We start from the raw sequence: 24801 nt of genomic DNA, 5'->3' as shown, positions 1-24801 counted from the left end.
CAGCTACAGTATCACATCAGACAGTGCACTATAGATCCCCTGAGGAACAGTTCCACTTATTCTCTACTATAGGAGAGGAAGAATTGTATAAACTTGTTAAATCATCTAAACCAACAACATGTATGTTAGACCCTATACCATCTAAGCTCCTGAAAGAGGTGCTTCCAGAGGTCATAGATCCTCTTCTGACTATTATTAATTCCTCATTGTCATTAGGACATGTCCCCAAAACCTTCAAACTGGCTGTTATTAAGCCTCTCATCAAAAAACCACAACTTGACCCCAAAGAACTAGTTAATTATAGACCAATCTCAAATCTCCCTTTTCTGTCCAAGATACTAGAAAAGGTGGTATCCACACAATTATATTCCTTCTTAGAGAAAAATGGTATATGTGAGGATTTCCAGTCAGGATTTAGACCGTATCATAGTACTGAGACTGCTCTTCTTAGAGTTACAAATGATCTGCTCTTATCATCTGATCGTGGGTGTATCTCTCTATTAGTTTTATTGGATCTTAGTGCTGCGTTTGACACAATTGACCACAACATTCTTTTGCATAGACTTGAATACTTTGTTGGCATCAGTGGAAGTGCATTAGCATGGTTTAAATCGTACTTATATGACCGCCATCAGTTCGTAGCAGTGAATGAAGATGTATCCTATCGATCACAAGTGCAGTATGGAGTACCTCAAGGCTCAGTACTAGGGCCGCTACTCTTCACGCTTTATATGTTACCCTTGGGAGATATCATCAGGAAACATGGTGTTAGCTTTCACTGTTATGCTGATGATACTCAGCTCTATATTTCTTCGCAGCCCGGTGAAACACACCAATTTGAAAAACTAATGGATTGCATAGTCGATATAAAAAACTGGATGACGAGTAATTTCTTACTGCTAAATTCTGAAAAAACAGAGGTGTTAATTATAGGACCTAAAAACTCTGCTTGTAATAACCTGGAACACTGTCTAAGACTTGATGGTTGCTCTGTCAATTCTTCATCATCAGTTAGGAACCTAGGTGTGCTACTTGATCGCAATCTTTCCTTAGAAAGCCACGTTTCTAGCATTTGTAAAACTGCATTTTTCCATCTCAAAAATATATCTAAATTACGGCCTATGCTCTCAATGTCAAATGCAGAAATGTTAATCCATGCATTTATGACCTCAAGGTTAGATTATTGTAATGCTTTATTGGGTGGTTGTTGTGCACGCTTAGTAAACAAACTACAGCTAGTCCAAAATGCAGCAGCAAGAGTTCTTACTAGAACCAGGAAATATGACCATATTAGCCCGGTCCTGTCAACACTGCACTGGCTCCCTATCAAGCATCGCATAGATTTTAAAATATTGCTTATTACTTATAAAGCCCTGAATGGTTTAGCACCTAAGTATTTGAATGAGCTCCTTTTACATTATAATCCTCTACGTCCGCTACATTCTCAAAACTCAGGCAATTTGATAATACCTAGAATATCAAAATCAACTGCAGGCGGCAGATCCTTTTCCTATTTGGCGCCCAAACTCTGGAATAACCTACCTAACATTGTTCGGGAGGCAGACACACTCTTGCAGTTTAAATCTAGATTAAAGACCCATCTCTTTAACCTGGCATACAGATAACATACTAATATGCTTTTATTATCCAAATCCGTTAAAGGATTTTTAGGCTGCATTAATTAGGTAAACCGGAACCGGAAACACTTCCCATAACAACCTATGTACTTGCTACATCATTAGAAGAATGGCATCTACGCTAATATTTGTCTGTTTCTCTCTTGTTCCGAGGTCACCGTGGCCACCAGATCCAGTCTGTGTCCAGATCAGAGGGTCACTGCAGTCACCCGGATCCAGTACGTATCCAGACCAGATGGTGGATCAGCACCTAGAAAGGACCTCTACATCCCTGAAAGACAGCGGAGACCAGGACAACTAGAGCCCCAGATACAGATCCCCTGTAAAGACCTTGTCTCAGAGGAGCACCAGGACAAGACCACAGGAAACAGATGATTCTTCTGCACAATCTGACTTTGCTGCAGCCTGGAATTGAACTACTGGTTTCGTCTGGTCAGAGGAGAACTGGCCCCCCAACTGAGCCTGGTTTCTCCCAAGGTTTTTTTCTCCATTTTGTCACCGATGGAGTTTCGGTTCCTTGCCGCTGTCGCCTCTGGCTTGCTTAGTTGGGGACACTTCATCTACAGCGATATCGTTGACTTGATTGCAAATAAATGCACAGACACTATTTAACTGAACAGAGATGACATAACTGAATCCAATGATGAACTGCCTTTAACTCTCATTTTTGCATTATTGACACTGTTTTCCTAATGAATGTTGTTCAGTTGCTTTTACGCAATGTATTTTGTTTAAAGCGCTATATAAATAAAGGTGACATTGACATTGACATTGAATGACTGTTCTGTAAACTGACTAATGATGAAGTTGAATCTGAACATATTATAACTCTCAATGGTCTTATTTCCTCTATCCACTGTACTGCTAACAGAATTGCTAACATTTCTCCTTTGTATACTGATATATTATCACTTATTCTCTTTGCTATTGAAATATGAAACTCTGGAACAACAAAAGCTACTCCTATCTTATTAACTAAATTCTTTGATGCATCTGTGTAAATCTGAATATAACTGTAATAATTATTAATATATTCCTGTATAGTATGGGAGTCAAAAATTGACACGTCTTTGTTCTTCTTTTCTAATAGCACTAAATCTACTTTCACTTCAGGTATTGTCCAAGGTGGCACTACTGGTAATGGTACTGTAGGACTGATTTTTAATTCAGTTCATTTTAACTCTCTTGCCTTTTTTAAAACTGTCCATCCGAAGCTTTTTGTCTCCCTCTTCTCCTTTGCCCAACAAGGTTTTAAAGTACCTTGTTGCACAACACAACTGATGGTCCCAACCCCATTTATAAGGCAAGAAATCACACTTATTAAACATAACAGGGCACACCTGTGAAGTGAAAACCATTTCAGGTGACTACCTCTTGAAGCTCATCAAGAGAATGTCAAGAGTCTGCAAAGCAGTAATCAAAGCAAAAGGTGGCTACTTTGAAGTACCTACAATATGACATATTTTCAGTTGTTTCACACTTTTTTGTTATGTATGTAATTCCATGTGTTAATTCATAGTTTTGATGCCTTCAGTGTGACTCTACAATTTTCATAGTCATTAAAATAAAGAAAACTCTTTGAATGAGAAGGTGTGTCCAAACTTTTGGTCTGTACTGTATATACAGGTGCATCTCAATAAATTAGAATGTCATGGAAAAGTTCATATATATGCACACAGACTGAAGTAGTTTAAGTCTTTGGTTCTTTTAACTGTGATGATTTTGGCTCACAAAAAAACAACAACAAATCTCAACAAATTAGAATAATAAAAAAAAAAAACCTTTTTAGTGAATTGTTGGCCTTCTGGAAAGTATGTTAATGTACTGTACATGTACTCAATACTTGGTAAGGGTTCCTTTTGCTTTAATTGCTGCCTCAGTTCGGTGTGGCATGGAGGTGATCAGTTAGTGGCACTGCTGAATTGGTATGGAAGCCCAGGTTTCTTTGACAGTGGCCTTCAGCTCATCTGTATTTTTCGGTCTATTGTTTCTCATTTTCCTCTTGACAATACCCCATAGAGAATCAGGTGTGGTGAGTTTGCTGGCTATTCAAGCACACCAACACCATGGTCATTTAACCAACATTTGGTGCTTTTGGCAGTGTGGGCAGGTGCCAAATCCTGCTGGAAAATGAAATCAACATCTTCAAAAAGTTGGTCAGCAGAAGGAAGCATGAAGTGCTCCAAAATTTCTTGGTAAATGGGTGCAGTGACTTTGGCTTTCAAAAAACACAATGGTCCAACAATAGCAGATGACATTGCACCCCAAATTATCACAGACTGTGAAAACTTAACAATGGACTTCAAGCAACTTGGGCTATGAGCTTCTCCGCCCTTCCTCTAGACTCTGGGACCTTGGTTTCCAAATTAAATACAAAACTTGCTCTCATCTGAAAAGAAGACTTTGAACCACTGGGCAACAGTCCAGTTTTTTTTTCCACACTTTTTCCTTCCAAGTCAAGTCAACTCAAGTCACCTTTATTTATATAGCACTTTAAACAAAAAAGATTGTGTCAAAGCAACTGAACAACATTAATTAGGAAAACAGTGTCAATTATGCAAAATGACAGTTAAAGGCAGTTCATCATTGAATTCAGTGATGTCATCATCTCAGTTCAGTTTAAATAGTATCTGTGCAATCATTTGCAATCAAGTCAACGATATCACTGTAAATGAAGTGTCCCCAACTAAGCAAGCCAGAGGCAACAGCGGCAAGGAACCAGAACTCCATCAGTGACAGAATGGAGAAAAAACCTTGGGAGAAACCAGGCTCAGTCGGGGGGCCAGTTCTGACCAGATGAAGTCAGATTGTGCAGTAGAATCATCTGTTTCCTGTGGTCTTGTCCCGGCGGTCATCTGAGACAAGGTCTTTACAGGAGATCTGTACCTGGGGCTCTAGTTGTCCTGGTCTCCGCTGACATTCAGGGCTGTAGAGGTCCTTTCTAGGTGCTGATCCACCATCTGGTCTGGATATGTACTGGATCTGGGTGACTGCAGTGACCCTCTGATCTGGATACAGACTGGAACTGGCAACAAAAGCACATAATCAATACACCATAAACACACGACTTTGCAACTGGGGATGGAAAATGGGGGGGTTGAGGTAATCCAGTGCAGGCAGCAGCTTTCCTGTCCTGCAGCCATTCTCGGCGCTGGTCACAGACCCGCTTGACAGACTGGCGGTACAAAGCGGCGAAGGTGAGGGATGGGGGGAGGGGGGTGAATGCATATCTGTATGTGTGTGTGTGTGTGTGTGTGTGTGTGTATGCACGTATGTTAGAGTTTGTGTATTTGTAGGCCTGGAGAGTTGCGATTCAATATAGGTGCCTCAGTCCGCAGATTGTGATAGCGTCAGAGCAAGTTGCCATGGAGACAGCCTTGTTCAGGTCCCAGACAGAGTCAACATCAGCAGGTGTCTGTGGAAGGGGGGGGGGGGGGGGCACAAGAGCATCTCACTGCAGAGCTCTTCCAGGGTTGTTGTTGTTTCCAGCAGCGGCCTTGGCCGAGACCAGTGCTGGTAGAGGGAAGCCGAAAGAAGATAAGATTGTGATTGTTTGGTCTTGTGGCGAGTAGCCACATTCCAATTCCACGGCTACTCTCTTTGTCCATTTCTGATCTCCGATCGATCCAATTGCTTTTTCCAAAGCCGTGAGCTTCTCCATGATGTTATCCATGTTGCGTTTCATCTCCGTGATGTTATCCATATTGCGGTCAATAGCCTAAGTCTCAATGCTGACCACTATGCCCACTGCTTCGATCATGGCGGGCAGCCTTGTAAGCCTTTGACAGCTGTCACCATTTTCTGAATTCCTCGATAAACCAGGGCAATGTCTAATCCAATCAGCAAAAGATCTGTTATCATGGTTCCGAATAGGTTGATATAAAGTCCTCCATGGAAAGAGCCGCCAGACACACGACCTGCCATCTCTCCCATGCGTCCATCGTGTAGCCAGCTGCGAATGTTCCAGGAGGGCAGTCAGGTTCACCTGAACCCAAGCTTCTCATCGAGAAGATGGTGTCAATTTCTTTGAGAGACCAGTTATCAAATCAATGATTTTTTAGTTGGAGAGCGGTGCAGAGAGAGTCTCTCGGAGTATACGAGACAAGAGGAGCAAAGCAGGGAAGGTAAGGGAGAGGAGAGGGAGAGAAAATGAAACTGCCTTCGTTGAGAGCCAGAGAGAATTATTTTTATATTGTGTTGTAGTGTGTCAGTAGGATATATTTACATTTCCACACATAAATTTTGCCATTACTTGAAATAATCCAGTGAGATATTTATATTTATATACATGATCCACATGGAGATCTTTTACATTGAATATAAATATTTCTGTCTTATATGGTGAACAAAATCCACATTAGATTGCAAACAGAAGTTATTTCAAACACTCGCTGCTGTCTGAAAGTGAGTTAAGATGAAATGTTTTTAAATGTCTTTGATGCTGATGTTAACTGATAGCTATATATGAAATGATCCACTGTGCTGACCAATATAGTACTTGTACATAATCCCTTCAATTTTATATCTGAACAAATATGTAGCTGTAACAACTAGAAAAAAATACCTCTGCATCTACACACATATGTAATTATTAGTTCTTCTTAATGAATGTATGTGCACAAATAACCTGCTACTCTCCCTGAAGACATTGCCTTTGAATGGTGAAGCTCCTCCCCTTAGTGTTTGAGCGCTAAAAGAACATGTCTTCTAAAAGGCATGTCATCCTGAGAAAAAAAAAAATAATAATTATAACATAGACACAATAATCATGCATGTCTGTTCAAATAACTTGAAAAATGTAATGGCATACCTCTGTGTGGCAGTGGGGGCGTGGTTTAGCGAAGTCTGCAGCGTGAGAGAGAATCAGGAGACGAGCGGTAAGTGAATGGTTTGGGCAAAAACTATCAACACCTGTTTCTTGTTTCAGTAATTGGTGCGGAGAGAGTATAAAACGCCAGGAGAGACAGAAGCAGTCGAGAGAGAGAGACGGACTGCTGACGTGAACCGGAAACGGAACCGGAACGAGTAAACCGGAAGTGTTGTGCGATCGTGTCTGTGTTGATGTCAGTGTAAAAGTCACCATTGGGTTTTCCAAGTTTAAGTTTTATTTTGAGTTAATAAAATCGTCAGCAGTCCAGCAGACCACTTTGTCCTCTTCCTTTCCTCCCACGAACTTACTACACTGGTGCCGAAACACGGGAAAGGAAGAAGGAGTGCCGCCGCTATGCAGAGTCCTTCCTCTATGCCATTTGCGGACGTTATTTCATCCCTCGCAGCCCTACATCAGGAGCAACACCAGGCCCTGCTGGACTTGAGAATGGATCAGGAGCGGCAATTCCATGCCATCCTTCAAGCCCAGCAGGAGGACCGCGAGAGGTTCCGGAGCTGGATCGACCGGGAGGTTTGCGCCGAGGCCACGGGACCGCCCGCGCTTCCCACTCACTTACCCCTCCACAAGATGGGACCACAAGACGACACAGAAGTGTTCCTAGAACTGTTCGAGAAATCAGTGGAAGCGTGCGGCTGGCCCCGCGACCAATGGCCAGTCCGTCTCATCACCCTGCTCTCGGGCGAGTCCCAGGTGGCTTCCCTTTGCGATGGCCCAGCAGCTCCGGGACTCCTGCCGCAAGTGGCTACTGGCCGAGGGGATTTACGTGGAACACATCATCGACCTCGTGGTGCTGGAGCAATTCATCGCTCGGCTACCGAAGAAGACAGCCGAGTGGGTCCAGTGCCACCGTCCCACGTAACTGGACTCGGCCATCCATCTAGCAGAGGACCACATGGTGGTGTGCCCAGGGGTCGGCGAACCATTAACATCTCTCTCTCTCTCTCCCTCTCTCTCCTCCCCATCTCTCTCTCGACCTGTCCCTCTCCCTAGGTCCCGTCCACCCGGCCCTCCTCGTGTCGTTAACCAAGGGCATTTAGTGAATCCAAGGGCCCCGCCCCCATGGCTGCCGGAGGGGACATCGCTTCCGTTTCTCCGCTCTCTCCGCACCAATTCTCCAATCCACTCCCTGCCACTGGGGCAGCGGGGAGGTCTGGGCTGGCCTGTTGGCGTTCCGGGGACCCGGAGCATTTTGTGGACAGGTGTCCAGTGATGGAGGTGGGGACAATGATCCGGGTCCCGGATGTCCCACAGGCCACCCCCGGTCAGGCTGGCGAGTACCAAATACCTGTGAGTATCAAGGGGGGTACATATCTGGCCTTGGTGGATTCAGGATGTAACCAAACCTCATTCCATCAAAGCCTGATTCAACCGGGGGCATTGGATACAGGCTGCGTGGTTAAGGTGCGGTGCATACACTGGGATGTGGTGGAGTATCTGGTAGTCCCAATTGTTATTCAATTCCGGGGACAAAAGCATAGTGTTGAGGTGGCGGTTAGTCCCCACCTCCGGCATCCGATAATTTTGGGAATGAATTGGCCCACGTTTACGGTTTTATTGGGGTCGTTATGTGCAGATGCCTCTTGGGGAAATAAGGCACGGAAGGAGACCGTGCGGGTGCAGGTGGGAGAAACTGAGCCAGGTGGTGCGCGTCTTGTCCGGAATGTCAGTTGGTGAACCCACCGGCCGCCCCAAAAGCGCCTTTGCGCCCTCTTCCCTTAATGCAGGTCCCCTTTCGAGAGAATTGGTATGGACCTCATCGGGCCATTAGAGCGATCTGCACGAGGACATCGCTTTGCATTAGTCATATTTGACTATGCAACACGATATCCTGAAGCAGTGGCCCTACGCAACATTTCCGCTAAGAGTGTTGCGGATGACCTTTTTCGTCTTATCTCCCGGGTGGGGGTTCCGAAAGAAATCCTCACCGATCAGGGCACAGCGTTTATGTCACGTACGCTACGCGAACTGTACGCATTATTGGGCATTAAATCGATTCGAACTAGCGTCTATCACCCACAAACCGACGGCCTGGTCGAAAGGTTTAATCACACACTTAAATCCATGATCCGTAAGTTCGTTCATGAAGATGGCAAGAATTGGGATAGGTGGCTTGAGCCCTTGTTATTCGCTGTGCGAAAGGTCCCACAAGCCTCCACGGGGTTTTCTCCCTTTGAGCTTCTCTATGGACGCCAGCCCCGAGGGGTGCTGGATGTACTGAGAGAAACTTGGGAGGAGGAACCATCTCAGGGCAAAAACTAAATTCAGTATGTGCTGGACTTGAGAACAAAACTCCACACGTTGGGGCGGCTATCAATGGAGAATTTGTTACAAGCCCAGGACCGCCAGAGCCAGCTGTACAACAGGGGAACTAGATTACGCAAATTTGCACCGGGAGAGAAAGTACTTGTATTACTCCCAACGTTGAGCTCTAAATTAATGGCTAAGTGGCAGGGACCGTTTGAGGTCGCACGACAAGTCGGAGATCTCGATTATGAGGTAATACGGTCTGATAGGAACGGGGCCCGTCAGATCTATCACCTCAACCTCCTAAAAAAATGGAATGAGGCGGAATCAGTGATGTTGGCAACGGTGATTGGTGGGGAGGATGATCTGGGACCACAGGCGAATGTCAAACCACAATCCCTCGCCCTGGCCCCAGGGGGAGATCACCTCTCGCCGTCCCAACTCACTGATTTAACGAAATTACAGGCAGAGTTTGCCGACGTCTTCTCGCCCCTACCGGGAGCCGGCCGTATCGCTTACCTGAGCACAAGAAAAAAGTAGTTCAGGCTGAATTAGGCGTTATGCTTGACATGGGGGTATTAGAAGAATCCAATAGTAACTGGGCGAGCCCGATAGTTTTAGTTCCGAATACGGCTCAGTCCGGTTCTGTGTGGATTACCGCAAGGTGAATGCTGTGTCGAAATTCGGCGCGTATCCAATGCTGCGGGTTGACGAGTTGCTTGATCGGCTAGGTACGGCTCGTTTTTATTCGACATTGGACTTAACAAAGGGTTATTGGCAGATCCCATTGTCTCCATTATCCAAAGAAAAGACAGCTTTCACAACACCGTTTGGATTACACCAGTTTGTTACCCTTCCATTTGGGTTGTTCGGGGCACCGGCTACCTTTCAGCACCTCATGAATAAGATTCTGCGGCCCCATGCTGCATATGCGGCTGCCTACCTGGATGATATCATTATATATGATGACCTCACCAGCCCTTTGACTGACCTTACTAAAAAGGAGGTGCCAGATACGGTCCAGTGGACGGAGCCATATCAGGAGGCCTTTACCCAGGTCAAGGCTGCCCTGTGTGGCGGGCCGTTGTTACGATCTCCTGACTTTTCTCTCCCTTTTCTGTTGCAGACAGACGCGTCGGACAGGGGGCTGGGTGCAGTCCTGTCCCAAGAGATAGAGGGGGAGGAACGGCCGGTGCTGTACATTAGCCGGAAGCTCTCGAAGAGAGAGGCTAAGTACAGCACCATAGAGAAAGAGTGCCTTGCCATCAGATGGGCCATCATCACCCTCCGCTATTATCTCCTGGGACGGGAGTTCACCCTCTGTTCAGACCACGCTCTGCTGCAGTGGCTCCACCGCATAAAGGATACCAACGCGCGGATCACTTGTTGGTATCTGGCTCTCCAGCCTTTTACGTTCAAGGTGATCCACAGGCCGGGTGTTCAGATGACGGTGGCCGACTTCCTCTCCAGAAATGGGGGGGGGGGGGCTGCAGGCCGGATGGCTCCCCGGCCTGAGACGGGCAGTGGGAGTATGTGGCAGGGGGGGCGTGATTTAGCGAAGTCTGCAGCGGGAGAGAGAATCAGGAGACGAGCGGTAAGTGAGTGGTTTGGGCAAAAACTATCAACACCTGTTTCTTGTTTCAGTAATTGGGGCGGAGAGAGTATAAAACACCAGGAGAGACAGAAGCAGTCGAGAGAGAGACGGACTGCTGACGTGAACCGGAAACAGAACCGGAACGAGTAAACCGGAAGTGTTGTGCGATCGTGTCTGTGTTGATGTCAGAGTAAAAGTCACCATTGGTGTTTGTAAAGTTTAAGTTTTATTTTGAGTTAATAAATTCGTCAGCAGTCCAGCCGACCACTTTGTCCTCTTCCTTTCCTCCCACGAACTTACTACACTCTGTAAAACCAGAACCAAAGCCATGTACAGAATGTACTGTTACAATCCACAACGAACAAAAAAATGAGCAAGTTATAAAAATTATTAACAATAATTATTCAAATTGAACATACCATGGATAAATAAATGATCGAACATCGCATTTAATGTCAACATATAAGTTATGTACACAACCACTTTTATTTACCTCATGCAATCAACGTGGTATCGTTATTACTCTGCTGCTGCAGTTGCCATCGTTCTATTTGTTTCAACGCAAACTGCCATGTATCTGTATCTGTATCTGTATCTGGGGCTCTAGTTGTCCTGGTCTCTGCTTTCTTTCAGGGCTGTAGAGGTCCTTTCTAGGTGCTGATCCACCATCTGGTCTGGATACGTACTGGATCCAGGTGACTGCAGTGACCCTCTGGTCTGGATACAGACTGGATCTGGTGGCTACAGTGACATCGGAATAAGAGAGAAACAGACTAATATTACCATAGATGCCATTCTTCTACTGATGTAGCAAGTACATTGGGAATTATGGGAAGTGTTCCCGGTTCCGGTTTACCTAATTAATGCAGCCTAAAAATCCTTTAATGGATTTGGATATCAGAAGTATATTAGTGTGTTCTGTTTAAAATAGGTTAAAGAGATGGGTCTTTAATCTAGATATAAACTGCAAGAGTGTGTCTGCCTCCCGAACAATGTTAGGTAGGTTATTCCAGAGTTTAGGCACCAAATAGGAAAAGGATCTGCCGCCCGCAGTTGATTTTGATATTCTAGGTATTATCAAATTACCTGAGTTTTGAGAACTTAGCGGACGTAGAGGATTATAATGTAAAAGGAGCTCATTCAAATACTGAGGTGCAAAACCATTCAGGGCTTTATAAGTAATAAGCAATATTTTAAAATCTATACGATGTTTGATAGGGAGCCAGTGCAGTGTTGACAGGACCGGGCTAATATGGTCATACTTCCTGGTTCTAGTAAGAACTCTTGCTGCTGCATTTTGGCTAGCTGTAGTTTGTTTACTAAGCGTGCAGAACAACCACCCAATAAAGCATTACAATAATCTAACCTTGAGGTCATAAATGCATGGATTAACATTTCTGCATTTGACATTGAGAGCATAGGCCGTAATTTAGATATATTTTTGTGATGGAAAAATGCAGTTTTACAAATGCTAGAAACGTGGCTTTCAAAGGAAAGATTGTGATCAAATAGCACACCTAGGTTCCTAACTAATGACGAAGAATTGACAGAGCAACCATCAAGTCTTAGACAGTGTTCTAGGTTATTACAAGCAGAGTTTTTAGGTCCTATAATTAACACCTCTGTTTTTCAGAATTTAGCAGTAAGAAATTACTCGTCTTCCAGTTTTTTATATCGACTATGCATTCCATTAGTTTTTCAAATTGGTGTGTTTCACCGGGCCGCGAAGAAATATAGAGCTGAGTATCATCAGCATAACAGTGAAAGCTAACACCATGTTTCCTGATGATATCTCCCAAGGGTAACATATAAAGCGTGAAGAGTAGTGGCCCTAGTACTGAGCCTTGAGGTACTCCATACTGCACGTGTGATCGATATGATACATCTTCATTCACTGCTACGAACTGATGGCGGTTATATAAGTACAATTTAAACAATTAAGCAAACTCAGACACTTTATACATGTCTCAAACCACCACAGAAATCAGTTAATTCTCAGCACATAGAGACTCTTCACCATTAATCTTGGGGGGTAGGCTCGTCACTCATCATAACCTAGATGTGCTCTGTTTGATACAAACGTAGCTAAAACCTAATGATTACATTATTTTAAATGAGTGTACCCTCCAAAATTACTTTTATAAATATGAGCCTCATCCAAAAGGTAAAGGAGGTGTTGTTAATATATCAAACTATTTTCAGTATTTCTCAGAATGTGGGCTTCAAGTATAACTAGTTTGAAGTAATGGTGCTTCATATAACATTATCCAGAGAAACAAGCGTTAATTATAAATCTCCTGTGATGCTTGTACTGGGTACTGTATACAGGCCACCAGGGCACCATAAATAATTTATTAAAGAATTTACTGATTTTATATCCGAGTTAGTGCTGGCTGCAGATAAAGTTTTAATTCTTGGGGATTTTAATATCCATGTTGATAATGAAAATGATGGATTGGGATCAGCATTCATAGACATTTTGAACTCTATTGGGGTTAGACAACAAGTGTCAGGTCCTACTCATTGTCGAAATGATGCTTTAGATTTAATATCTTCACATGGAATTGATTTTAATGGTGTTGAAATTATGCAGCCAATTCCTGATTTATCTCAATTCCTTAGCACATCCAAAAACTCTTGATGATGTAAAAGAAATTATGGACTCTCTCTTTTCTAGCATCTTAGATACGATTGCTCCTTTACACTTAAGGAAGATTAAGGAAAACAGTCAGACACCATAATTATAGTTTTCATAGAATTTTACTACTAGAGAGTAAGTAGTAGTAAGTATCATACTGGTAAAAAAAATGTGTAGGCTGAATGCACTGTAAGTCACTTTGGATAAAAGCGTCTGATAAATGTAAATATTTATTTATTTATATTTAAGCATCAAGCAGTTATAAACATCAGAGGAGTACAAATTAGATTATCAGTGTACTCAGTTTAAGCAATACTGTATAAATTATTTAGGAGCATATTTTGTGGGGTGAACGTGTAACAGTTTGGTGTAGAAAAGTTGCAGCCACTCTCTCCACGTCAAAAGATGGCAGTGGAAAGCACACAAACTAGTACACTACAAGAAGAACGTGCTAAACTGCTCTCCCCGCCCCTGTGTGTCACGTGGTCATCAGTTGTCCTGGTAACGCATTGAAAGCAGGTGCGACTGAGCCAATCATATCTCAATGATTTTCGAACCCAGCGAATCACGTTCGAAAGAGCGACAATTTAAACCACAGCGCAGAAGCAGTGTTATATCGAGTTCGCTTTAGTACAATCAATCAGTTTGTTCATCGAGTCGCAGCAATAAGCTTCCGAAAAAAAATGGCTCTCCGTGTCTCAAGGGTAAGTTGTTTTTTTGAATTATTTTGGGTATTTATGTTTTAGACACAATGCATTTGTTGCATGAAGATAAAGGTCAACATTTTTGTTGGGTTTAATTGGTGACATCCCGGAAATGTGTCCTATTTTCACACGTTAATATGTTAGTGTGTTTTAACCTGTTAACAGCTCAGTGACGTTATATTTGTAATCGAAAAATGTTCCTATGCAAGCTCTGGGTAAATGTAATGCTTAAAGTCGTCGTAAGTTACGTTTTAAGTGTCCTGTTTCGCTTGGGTTGTGATTTGTCTTTTGCTAGTAACGTTATACTCCCCGTCCTCGTGTAGCTAGTAACATTAGGTGTTTACATGGTATAACATTTATTTAATAGAGAAATAAAAATATCACAATTGGCTGATGATACAACTTTATTTCTAAAGGATAAGACTCAAATTAAGAATGCAATCAAATTGGTTCAAACTTTTTCTGATGCCTCAGGTCTCCAGTTAAATATTACAAAATGTGAAATTCTTCCAGTACATGATTCTTCTGAACATTCAATGTTTAACATTCCAGTGAAAGAATACGTTAAATATTTAGGAATTTATATATCTAAAAATTTGACAGTTAGACAGCATCTTAATTTTAATAACAAGATTAAGAAAACAAAAATGATTTTTGACAATTGGTTAAGGGATTTATCTATTTTAGGCAGAACCTTATTAACAAAAGTAGAAGGTTTATCCAGATTCATTTTTCCTGGGCTGTCTTTATTTGTTCAAGATTCTACTGGTAAAGAAATTAATAGGTTATTAGTTAATTTTTGCTGGAAAAATAAGCACCACTATCTTAAAACAAACATATTAGTTGGAAAGAAATCTGAAGGAGGTTTTTTAAGATTAATTGGATCAAAAGGTGTGTTATTGATACTGATTCAATTTGGTCTTTTATTCCACATAATGTTTTTAAGAAGGTCGGCGGTCTTAAATTTCTGTTAACTTGCAATTTTGTACCATCTAAATTACCTATAAAACTAACTAAATTCCATGAGCAAGCACTCTTGGCCTGGAAATTGTGCTTTGTGCATAATTTTTCTCCTCCCAGAATGAAAATATGGAACAACGAATTGATTACAGTTAAAGGCAAGAATTTATTTTTTGAGAAATGGTTGGATCATGGGTTTATGTATTTAAGTGATTTATTTGATTCATCTTTAAAAATTCACTCTTATGATTATTTTTTGTCCAAATTCAACTTTCCTATAAAATTTAAAGAATTTTCTGTAGTAACCAAAGCTATTCCCTCTGGGCTTATTAATTTAATATGCAGCCACCTGACTTATTATAAAGTTGAAAATAAAGATTACGATCTCCTTATAAATGGTAAATATATTTTTGATAAAAAACGTACTAACAAAGATATAAGACAAGTATTTAATGAACAAAAGAGTTATTCCAAGAGGGAAATTTTACTGGAATTCCATTTTAAGAGATGTTAATTGGAGAAAAGCATGGCTGCTCCCTTACAAATTTTGTATTTCTAACAAAGTAAGAGAAATTCACCTGAAGATCTTACACAAAATATATCCAACTAATATGTGGCTTTCTAATTTTATGGATATTGGGAAAGAATGTTCCTTTTGTAACAACTGTGAGGAATCTTTAAATCATCTGTTTGTTGATTGCCAGAGTGTAAAGTCATTTTGGAAAGATTGTTTTTTTACTTTTTCAGTTAAAACTAATCTAATGATGATATTGAATGTGAAAGATATTATTTGCTACTTTAAGAATGATAAAAATATTCATAATTTTGTTAATTTTATCATCCTGAATGGCAAATTTCATTCATAAATGTAGATTGTCAAAATCTCCTCCTTTTATACAAGGTTTTCTCTAATGAACTCACTCTGTTAATGAAGTCTCTTAAAATTGTAAACCATTCAAAAGCTATGTCTATTGTAAGATATTATGAATCTGTATTTGGCGTCCTGTGAATGTCTCCTTTTATTTTTTTTATTTGTTTTTTTTTTTTTTTTTTTTAAATCATCTTTGGGGTTTCTGTTTTTGATGCCTTTTTTTTTTTCTGTAATATTTTTGTACATGTTTTCAATAAAAAAAGTAACATTAGGTGTGAGATTAAGCTCTTTGGGATTTAAACCTGGCCTTGTTGAATCGTAAATATCAACGTGTAATATGAATTTAAGCGATCAGCTAAACCAACCCACTCTTTAAGCAAGACTGTTTTGTGATCATTTTGCAGAACACTCGCCTGGCCAGCAGCGAGAATCAGAGCGCTCTGCCCGGAAAAGCAGCTGTAGCCAACAAGCCCGGACTGAGACCCCGGGCTGCGCTGGGGGAGATTGGCAATAATCCCCAGACACGACAGGCTTTGAGGAAGAAGGTAACCGCATTTCGTCTTCTCCAGGCGACATTTGTCTGTCTCTGTCTAACCCAAGTTGTACTTTTTTTTTTTTTTTTTTTTTTTTTTTTTTTTTTTTTTTTTTAAAACAGGAGGTGAAGGTTGCACCCAAGGTGGAGGTTGTGGCTGAGAAAGCACCTGTGGTTCAACAGCCTAAAAAGGAATCTCCAAAAGTTCAGCATGACTTTCAGGTGAGCAGTAGATGACGTCCATATGGGAAAAGGGCAGCTTCCTGAACTACACTGATGGAGGGATCCCCTGAAGCTTCTGTAGTGCCTAACCTCCTTTGTGACCATGGACCACAAAACCGGTTATAAGGTGTTTGTGTGTGTGTATATACATATACATATGTATGTTAAAAATTATAGTTTCACATCTGAAAGCTGAATAAGCTTTCCTGTTGTATGGTTTGTTAGGGCAATATTTAGTTTAGCTCCTATTTGGAATCTGAGGGTGCAGAAAACTCAACCTTAAGTTGTCCAAATTAAGTCCATGTATTACTAATAAAATTTAAGCTTGTAAATTTGACAGTAGGAAGTTAAGGGTCTTCATAGAACATCTTTAAAAAAAAAAAAAAATTTTCATAAGATACATTGTCCCATACAGAGTTTTGTTGGTTTTTGCTACTTATGACCAGGCCCAGGGTCACACTTTTATAGTAACTGCTGTCTTGGACCTTTCTAAATGGCCTAGTATTGGTTTACATTCCTTATGGTGTTTCAATGGGTAAGGCTGTGCATGTACACTTTAAACAACAAAGTTGACCATTTTGGTAGTCGTGAAAGTGACTTGACATTCAGCCAAGTATGGTGACCCATACTCAGAATTTGTGCTCTGCATTTAACCCATCCGAAATGCGCGCGCACACACACACACACACTGTGAGCACACACCCGGAGCGGTGGGCAGCCATTTATGCTGCGGCGCCCGGGGAGCAGTTGAGGGTTCGATGCCTTGCTCAAGGGCACCTAAGTCGTGGTATTGAAGGTGGAGAGAGAACTGTACATGCACTCCCCCCACCCACAATTCCTGCCGGCCCGGGACTCGAACTCACAACCTTTCGATTGGGAGTCCAACTCTCTAACCATTAGGCCCTGTAAAAAAAAAAAACTCTAGTACAGCAAACTAGTCACGAGGCAAAATGTCAGTCCCAAAGCCAGCAGTCACTGGTAAATCCACTATATTAGTATCAACTGCTTGTGCTTTCTTCTGAATGCATATCATAAGGGAGATGTACTCGCTGCTGTGTAAAGTATCAACCAGCTGGGGTCAATGCTCACTCTTTCTTGGGGTGGGGGTGGGGAGGGGTTCCCAAGATTCTTAGTTCATCTGTACTGCCTAGCTTTTTTTTTTTTTTTTTTTTCTGTTGCAGATTGTGTCCGAGCCCTCCTCTCCTGTTCCCATGGAGACCTCAGGCTGTGCTTCGGATGATCTGTGTCAGGCGTTCTCTGATGTTCTGCTTGATATCAAGGATGTGGATGCAGATGACTATGATAATCCCATGCTCTGCAGTGAATATGTCAAGGACATCTATATGTATCTGCATCAACTTGAGGTTTGGGCTAGAAAAAATGCTTCAGATTGTCTTGTTTTTTTTTTTTTTTTTTTTGCAAATGTGCTGAGTTTCCACTTCTCTTGTAGATTACACAAGCCGTTAAACCGAAATATCTTGAAGGAAAGGAGATTACAGGAAATATGCGTGCAATTCTTATTGACTGGCTTGTACAAGTCCAAATTAAGTTCAGGCTGCTTCAGGAGACAATGTACATGACTGTTGCAGTCATTGATCGCTTCCTTCAGGTGAGTCTTTCAGTTTTGGTTCACTCTGTAACATTGTCTTGAGCACTTGTCAATTGCCTCCACTTGTCCCTCAATCAGGACCATCCAGTTCCAAAGAAGCAGCTCCAGCTTGTAGGTGTAACCGCCATGTTCATTGCCTCAAAGTATGAAGAGATGTACCCACCAGAGATTGCAGACTTTGCTTTTGTGACTGACCGTGCCTATACTACTGGTCAGATCCGGGAGATGGAGATGAAAATCCTCAGAGTCCTTGACTTCAGTTTTGGGAGACCTCTGCCTCTACAGTTCCTTAGGAGAGCTTCCAAGATTGGAGATGTAAGCTAGCTTGCCAGTCTGTTCTTAAAAGCACTTCTGTGAATTTGCATGTTATCATTGCAATACTACCAATTGTTTTGCAGGTTACTGCAGAGCATCATACACTGGCCAAGTACTTCCTGGAGCTCACCATGGTTGACTATGAGATGGTCCACTTTCCTCCCTCCCAGGTGGCTAGCGCAGCTTATGCCCTTACTCTGAAGGTCTTCAACTGTGGTGACTGGGTGAGTTCTCGGGCAGTTGGGGGGGAGGGGGGTTTTCTTTTCTCTCCCTTGGTCCCCTCCTGACCATTCCCTTTAACGTTCACAGACACCTACTCTGCAGCATTATATGGGCTACACTGAAGATGCACTAGTTCCTGTGATGCAGCATATTGCTAAAAATGTTGTGAGACTCAATGAGGGGCTTTCAAAGCATCTGGTATGTGGATTCAGCCTGACATGAAGCTGGCCGGCTTGACTGCTTGGTTAAAGTAGCTGTTTCTAGAAGGATTGCTAATGTGACCCACTGAAGAGTGTTTCCTTTATTCTCTAGGCTGTGAAGAACAAGTACTCCAGTCAGAAACAGATGAGAATTGCCTCAATTTCTCAACTCAAGTCCTCCTTGATCAAGGACCTGGCCAAGCAGATCTCATAGTGTGGGATTGTTGAAGAGACTTAAGCACTATGTGCTGCCTTGTAAAAAATTGTAACTTATGCATGCTTTTACTGTTGAAGCTTTTTATTGTTTGTTTTACAGATTTCATCTGCACTGCCATGCCTTGAGTAAAGGACCTTTTTAATGTTGATAGATGATTCAAAGTGTTTATGCAACTTTGTACATTTTATTTCAAATAAACATTTTAAAACCCTATGCAATGTCTTTCATAAGTCAAATTTATCTTATTTAATGGTAAATTATTTGTAGATTTTCTTTTGCTTTATAAATCAAGTCCCAAATTGACAATCAATTGGTTTGGGGTTTGTTTCTTCAATGTAGTTAATTGGTAGGTACCAGACAAGTTAACATTCCATGCTAATGCAAATTTGTACTACAAATATCCACACTGACTTCATCCTTGGGTCACTTTTTCTTTCTTTTTTTTTATTACATCTGTCCCTTTACTCCCCCAGTAGAGTTGTCTTTGAAGGAGTGGATGCAGAGTTGCCATATCCTTCATACTGATTAATTCTATTACATGATTTCTTGTTTGACTATTAATCAAGTTATGGCAAGAGTGAAATGTGTAACCTTATGTGCGCTTATGAGATTAAAGAATCTTGTTCTACCCTGTATTTCTTTTCCTCAAGATTAATGTCCACATATTACTTATTGACGCAATTAGTATCCTCTGTCAGTGTATAACTGGTTGATTTTGAGTTGTACGGGGGTGGCCTACGAACTCAGAGTATCGACGCTGATGAAATTGCAAACTATTTTCTTCAAGTAAAATTATTAATTGAACTCATCTCTGACTCCTGGTCTTCATTGCGACATATCTGGTCCTTGGGTTTTAACTGTAAATTCCCCTACATCTTGAACACTGATCCAGGTTTTTTTTTTTTTTGGGGGGTTTCTCTTTTTGATGCTTTGTGTTCCATCTACCAATTTTTTTTTTTTTTTTTTTAGTTAAATTTATTCCTGGGAATAACCAGCATGTCTTTTGCTATACATGAAAAGCAATTCCTTAATTTTGTATTCCTTTTTGTGCCAGGGGCAATGCCTCCGTTCAATTACCGGTAGCCAAATCCAACAACTTGTTAGGGTCTGTAAGCACATTTAACAACAGACTTTTCAATTTTCTCTACTTGTGCCAGTTTTTGTTTTAGAGATTAAAAAAAAATCCTTGATTTTACCTAATATTGAGGAATTCAGTTTTTTTTTTTTTTGCTTTTGCAGTCCCTTTTTTTTTTTGTTTTTTTTTTTGAGTCAAACTTTTAGTCTATGCTCATGTGTCAAATGCAGAAATGTTAATCCATGCGTTTATGACCTCAAGGTTAGATTATAATGCTTTATCGCGTGGTTGTTCTGCACGCTTAATAAACAAACTCCAGCTAGTCCAAAATGCAGCAGCTAGAGTTCTTACTAGAACCAGGAAGTATGACCATATTAGCCCAGTCCTGTCAACACTGCACTGGCTACCTACTAAACATTGTATGTATTTTAAAATCTAGCTTATAAAGCCCTGAATGGTTTAGCTCCTCCATATTTGTACAAGCTATTATTGCACTATAGTCCTCCATGTCTGCTGCATTCTCAAAACTCTGGCAATTTGATAATACCTAGAATATCAAAGTCAACTGTGGGGAATAACCTACCTGAGATTGGTCGGGAAGCAGACACACTCTTGCAGTTTAAATCTAGATTAAAGCCCCATCTCTTTAACCTTGCTTACACATAACACACTAATATCCAAATCCGTTAAAGGATTTTTAGGCTGCATTAATTAGGTAAACTGGAACCAGGAGCACTTCCCATAACACAATGTATTTGTTACATCGTTAGAAGAATGGCATCTATGCTAATATTAGTCTGTTTCTCTCTTACCACAGGAAACAGATGATTCTTCTGCACAATCTGACTTTGCTGCAGCCTGGAATTTAACTGCTGGTTTCGTCTGGCCTTCAGACTGAGCCTGGTTTCTCCCAAGGTTTTTTCTCCATTCTGTCATCGATGGAGTTTTGTTTCTTTGCTGCTGTCGCCTCTGGCTTGCTTAGTAGTGGACACTTAATTAACAGTGATATTGTTGACTTGATTACAAATGATTGCAAAGATACTATTTAAACTGAACTGAGCTGCATGATGACATCAATGAATTCAATGACAAACTGCCTTTAACTGTCATTTAGCATATTTGACACACTGTTTTGTTTAAAGCGCTATATAAATAAAGGTGACTTGACTTGTTTAAAAAAAAAAGTGTGATTTCTCAGTTCACCGCTGAATGATTGAATGGGTGGACAAAAATAGATAATGTGAGATAAAGCAAGCTAGTGATTCCTTAACTTTTCTATAACATGCCATTTGTGGCCCAGATTCACAGAAAAGTGTTTCTTGAAAATTCCAAGGTACTCAGCAAGTGCAACATAAAACGTCTCCATGATTTTGACTGTTTTTAACAGTGGGTATTGTTAATCCTGGAGGGCCACTGTCCTGCAGGGTTTAACTCCAAACCTAAAAAATAAAACTACCTGTATCCTGAATACCTTGATTAGCTTGTTCAGGTGTGTTTGATTAGGGTTGGACCTAAACTCTGCAGGGACACTCACTCTTCGGTGACATCTAGTGCACCTACTGGCCTGTAGGTGGCGACAGTTCACTTTTAATCATGTGAGGTACGTTTCGCAGACGTAAACAGGGGGCTTTTACTGAGTGAAGACGTTTACATACTGTTGCTTTTTAACGTGTATTGCCTATAGGTCTTTCTAATGCTCAAGTCTCCTCTTTTTACTGTTTATTAATATTGTTTAAATACAATTATTTAATTCAACCTAAGCATTGTGAAACCCTCCCACTGTTGTAGGTGGAGTGCTGAATGGGCAATATGAGACGAACAGCACTGTATGTACATCCAGCGTCAGTATGACGCTATACTAGCTATACTATGCTATGGAGCTATTTTGTTCAAGACCTTAATGAACATCACAGAAAATGTAAATTTATAACAGGTTTAGGGTGACTCTCTCTGGGTTGGCTGCATTTCCAAAAGCTTAAGCAAGCTTTTCTCAATTGCTTTGGCTCAATTCTCAAATTAGATTTTTGTCGCTTGAAACATCACATTTAGATTTGTGCACAACTGTTATTCATAGCAATTTTTTTTAATCCAAGTAGCCTATGGGCATACGTGTTTTGGCACATGTGTGCAAAAAAAAAAGTAAATTTTGCACAATAATGAAATTTAGGCTACATGGCTTGCTGACCAAAACTGATGAGCTGATTGTCTTTGAAACTCTCAAACTCTTCATAACTTTTAAACCGCCTTTCATTGTGTGAGCATCACATGTAAAATGATCCATTCAATTGTCAAAATCTGTCAGATATAGGCTACAAATATTTGTCATAAATATCTATGAGTGCAATACATTGCAATAAAAATAAATGTACACTGTAAAAACCAATGTGCATATTGACTTTTCTAAAAAGCTATCTAAAAAGTGCGGTGTGATAAAAAAAATAGCATTAAGCTATACAAAACATAAAATAAAGTATCAATTACAAAATTGATCTTACATTTATGAAAAATACCTTTGTTCAAAAAGCTTTCAAGTAAAATCTGCCGTATTTATATAGCTAGTTGCATTGGATTTTTGGCTCAAAACCACATAGGTACTTCCTTAGATACAATATTACTCATGGCAAACAATGTATGGTGGCTCGTCAAAATCTCCCCTATTCAGGCACTAGGATATGCACACAGCTGCTATTTCCCATATTGGATAACACTTTGTTTTTGTTTTTTTTAAGAGGGAAAGGCTTATCTCCTTTGCTCTACCTTCAGTTGTTGTGTTCCTCGGGGACTGTTGATAATGAGTCTCAGTTTCTCTGGCAGGCTGCACTGGTAAATGCAGGTCTGGGCTGAGAACTCATACTTGCATGCTGAGGTCATGACTGGCCAGTGAGATCAGTTTACAAGACAGATTTCTTGTGAAAAGAAGAGCCATAGGGCTGCAGTTCAACAAGCTCTAACATTAAAATGGATGTTTTATTGTGTACCATTGTTTGTCTGCATTACACTATCGCAATAACGTTCCTAAAGCAAAATTATCATATAAAGTAAATTCACACAAACATACTACTTTATGAATTGATTTGAACCTGAAATCATTTCTTTATAATTGTTATGAAGCAGTGAATAATAATATTGCTGAGTACAACGTGTTACTTTCTTGTTGTTCATGGATCAACATTTTTGCCAAGAAACATAGTTCTAACCGTATACTTAACCCTTGCCATTGTAAAACATGAATATAGCCTAATTAAGCCATTACACATATTATTTTTGTCACACATGGCTTGGCATTTTCTGCCAAATTTAAATAAATAAATGAAATGATTAAAATTAAAATTAAAACCAGATTAAAGATTTCATTACAGAAAACTCTACGCAAAATATGTGACAAAATTGAGAATGAAATTAAATGATTTCATTTTTCACGGTGACATACCTGTCAAATTGAAAAATAAAATGCAATTGGTGATTTCACATTTCTGGAGGCAAGACTGGCAATATTAAAATGAAAAGCCAAATGTGAAAAAGAAACTACACCTACAGTTTTTACAAAGCTCTTTATTAACGCTCACGCAATAATAGTGACACAATTCAAATTTAAATGTAAATTTTACTTGTCATTTTAATTCCTCTTTTATTTCACTGTTTTCATTTTCGTTTTCATTTTCAAAGACAACCTGCATGCAAATTATATGTTAATGAGTGGGTGTGGCTCAATTACGTTGTTACGTGGAGGAGCTATAATGGCGGTTATGGCCAGTATAGCAGCAGAATTAAACCAGCTAGCAAACATTTCGGATGATAATGACTTCATTTTGCTACGAGTTGAAACTTTCTTGGATAGGGTGATTTCACATAGAGCAGCTGTTACTACACAGAGCCATTGTTAACTGAGAAGATGCGCAAATCCACGTTCATTTTCAGCGTTTATTGGCGCATCTTCTCAGTTAACAATGGCTCTGTGTAGTAACAGCTGCTCTATATGAAATCACGCACCTGATGGAATTAACGGCTGATTAGAGAACCGGCTTTACTGACAAGATGCGCATAACGATCGGCCGATCGTGATCGGAGCACCCCTAATCTTGGATACACTTGGACATTTTGCAGCCGTCACAAACTCAGCAGACAGCAGATTTTCCGGGGAGTCTCGTGGAGGCTCAGGTCGAGGAACTGCAGTGGGTCGTGGGTTTGATGCATGCTGGTCAGGCTGGTTGTTTCTTCCACGTTCTAATGCTGCAAGCAGCTTCCCGCAAAAGCTCACTAACAGATTCGCCATGTCTCGATTACAATATATTCACATTTTAATGTCGTTTCACACATTGTTTCAACCACCATTCAACTCATGCACACGAGACTTCGACGATTGTCTCTAGCGCCTTTACTTGAATAAGCCACACCCTCTCATTAACATATAATTTGCATGCAGGTTGTCTTTGAAAATGAAAACAAAAATGAAAACAGTGAAATAAAAGAGGAATTAAAATGACAAGTAAAATTTACATTTAAATTTGAATTGTGTCACTATTATTGCGTGAGCGTTAATAAAGAGCTTTGTAAAAACTGTAGGTGTAGTTTCTTTCTCATGTTTGCTTTTCATTTTAATATTGGCAGTCTTGCCTCCAGACTGTATTGAAAATGAAATGTGAAATCAGCAATTGCATTTTATTTTTCAATTTGACAGGTATGTCACCGTGAAAATGAAATCATTTAATTTCATTCTCAATTTTGTCACATATTTTGCGTACAGTTTTCTGTAATGAAATAGTTAATCTGGTTTTAATTTTATTTTTAATCATTTCATTTATTTATTTAAATTTGGCAGAAAATGCCTTCCATATGGCAGTTTGTATGCACGCTCCAACACAATGGCATT

At 40.6% G+C, this 24801-nt stretch overlaps 1 protein-coding gene across 1 annotated transcript; it reads left to right on the top strand.

The window, feature by feature from the left end:
• The first annotated feature begins 13552 nt into the window (after positions 1 to 13552).
• Positions 13553 to 19069, top strand: LOC132140804 (G2/mitotic-specific cyclin-B1-like). Its single transcript, XM_059549797.1, has 9 exons — positions 13553 to 13708; positions 15944 to 16084; positions 16195 to 16293; positions 17475 to 17657; positions 17744 to 17902; positions 17981 to 18217; positions 18301 to 18441; positions 18527 to 18637; positions 18752 to 19069. Exons 1-9 carry the CDS (start codon positions 13688 to 13690, stop codon positions 18851 to 18853), a joined length of 1194 nt encoding a protein of 397 aa, XP_059405780.1. The 5' UTR covers positions 13553 to 13687; the 3' UTR covers positions 18854 to 19069.
• The last annotated feature ends 5732 nt before the right edge of the window (positions 19070 to 24801 follow it).

The sequence above is a fragment of the Carassius carassius genome, chromosome 5 (assembly GCF_963082965.1).
Source record: "Carassius carassius chromosome 5, fCarCar2.1, whole genome shotgun sequence".
In the NCBI taxonomy this organism is placed as follows: Eukaryota; Metazoa; Chordata; class Actinopteri; order Cypriniformes; family Cyprinidae; genus Carassius; species Carassius carassius.
Note: the sequence above shows the minus strand (reverse complement) of the source record. Positions and strands in the feature narration are given on the sequence as shown.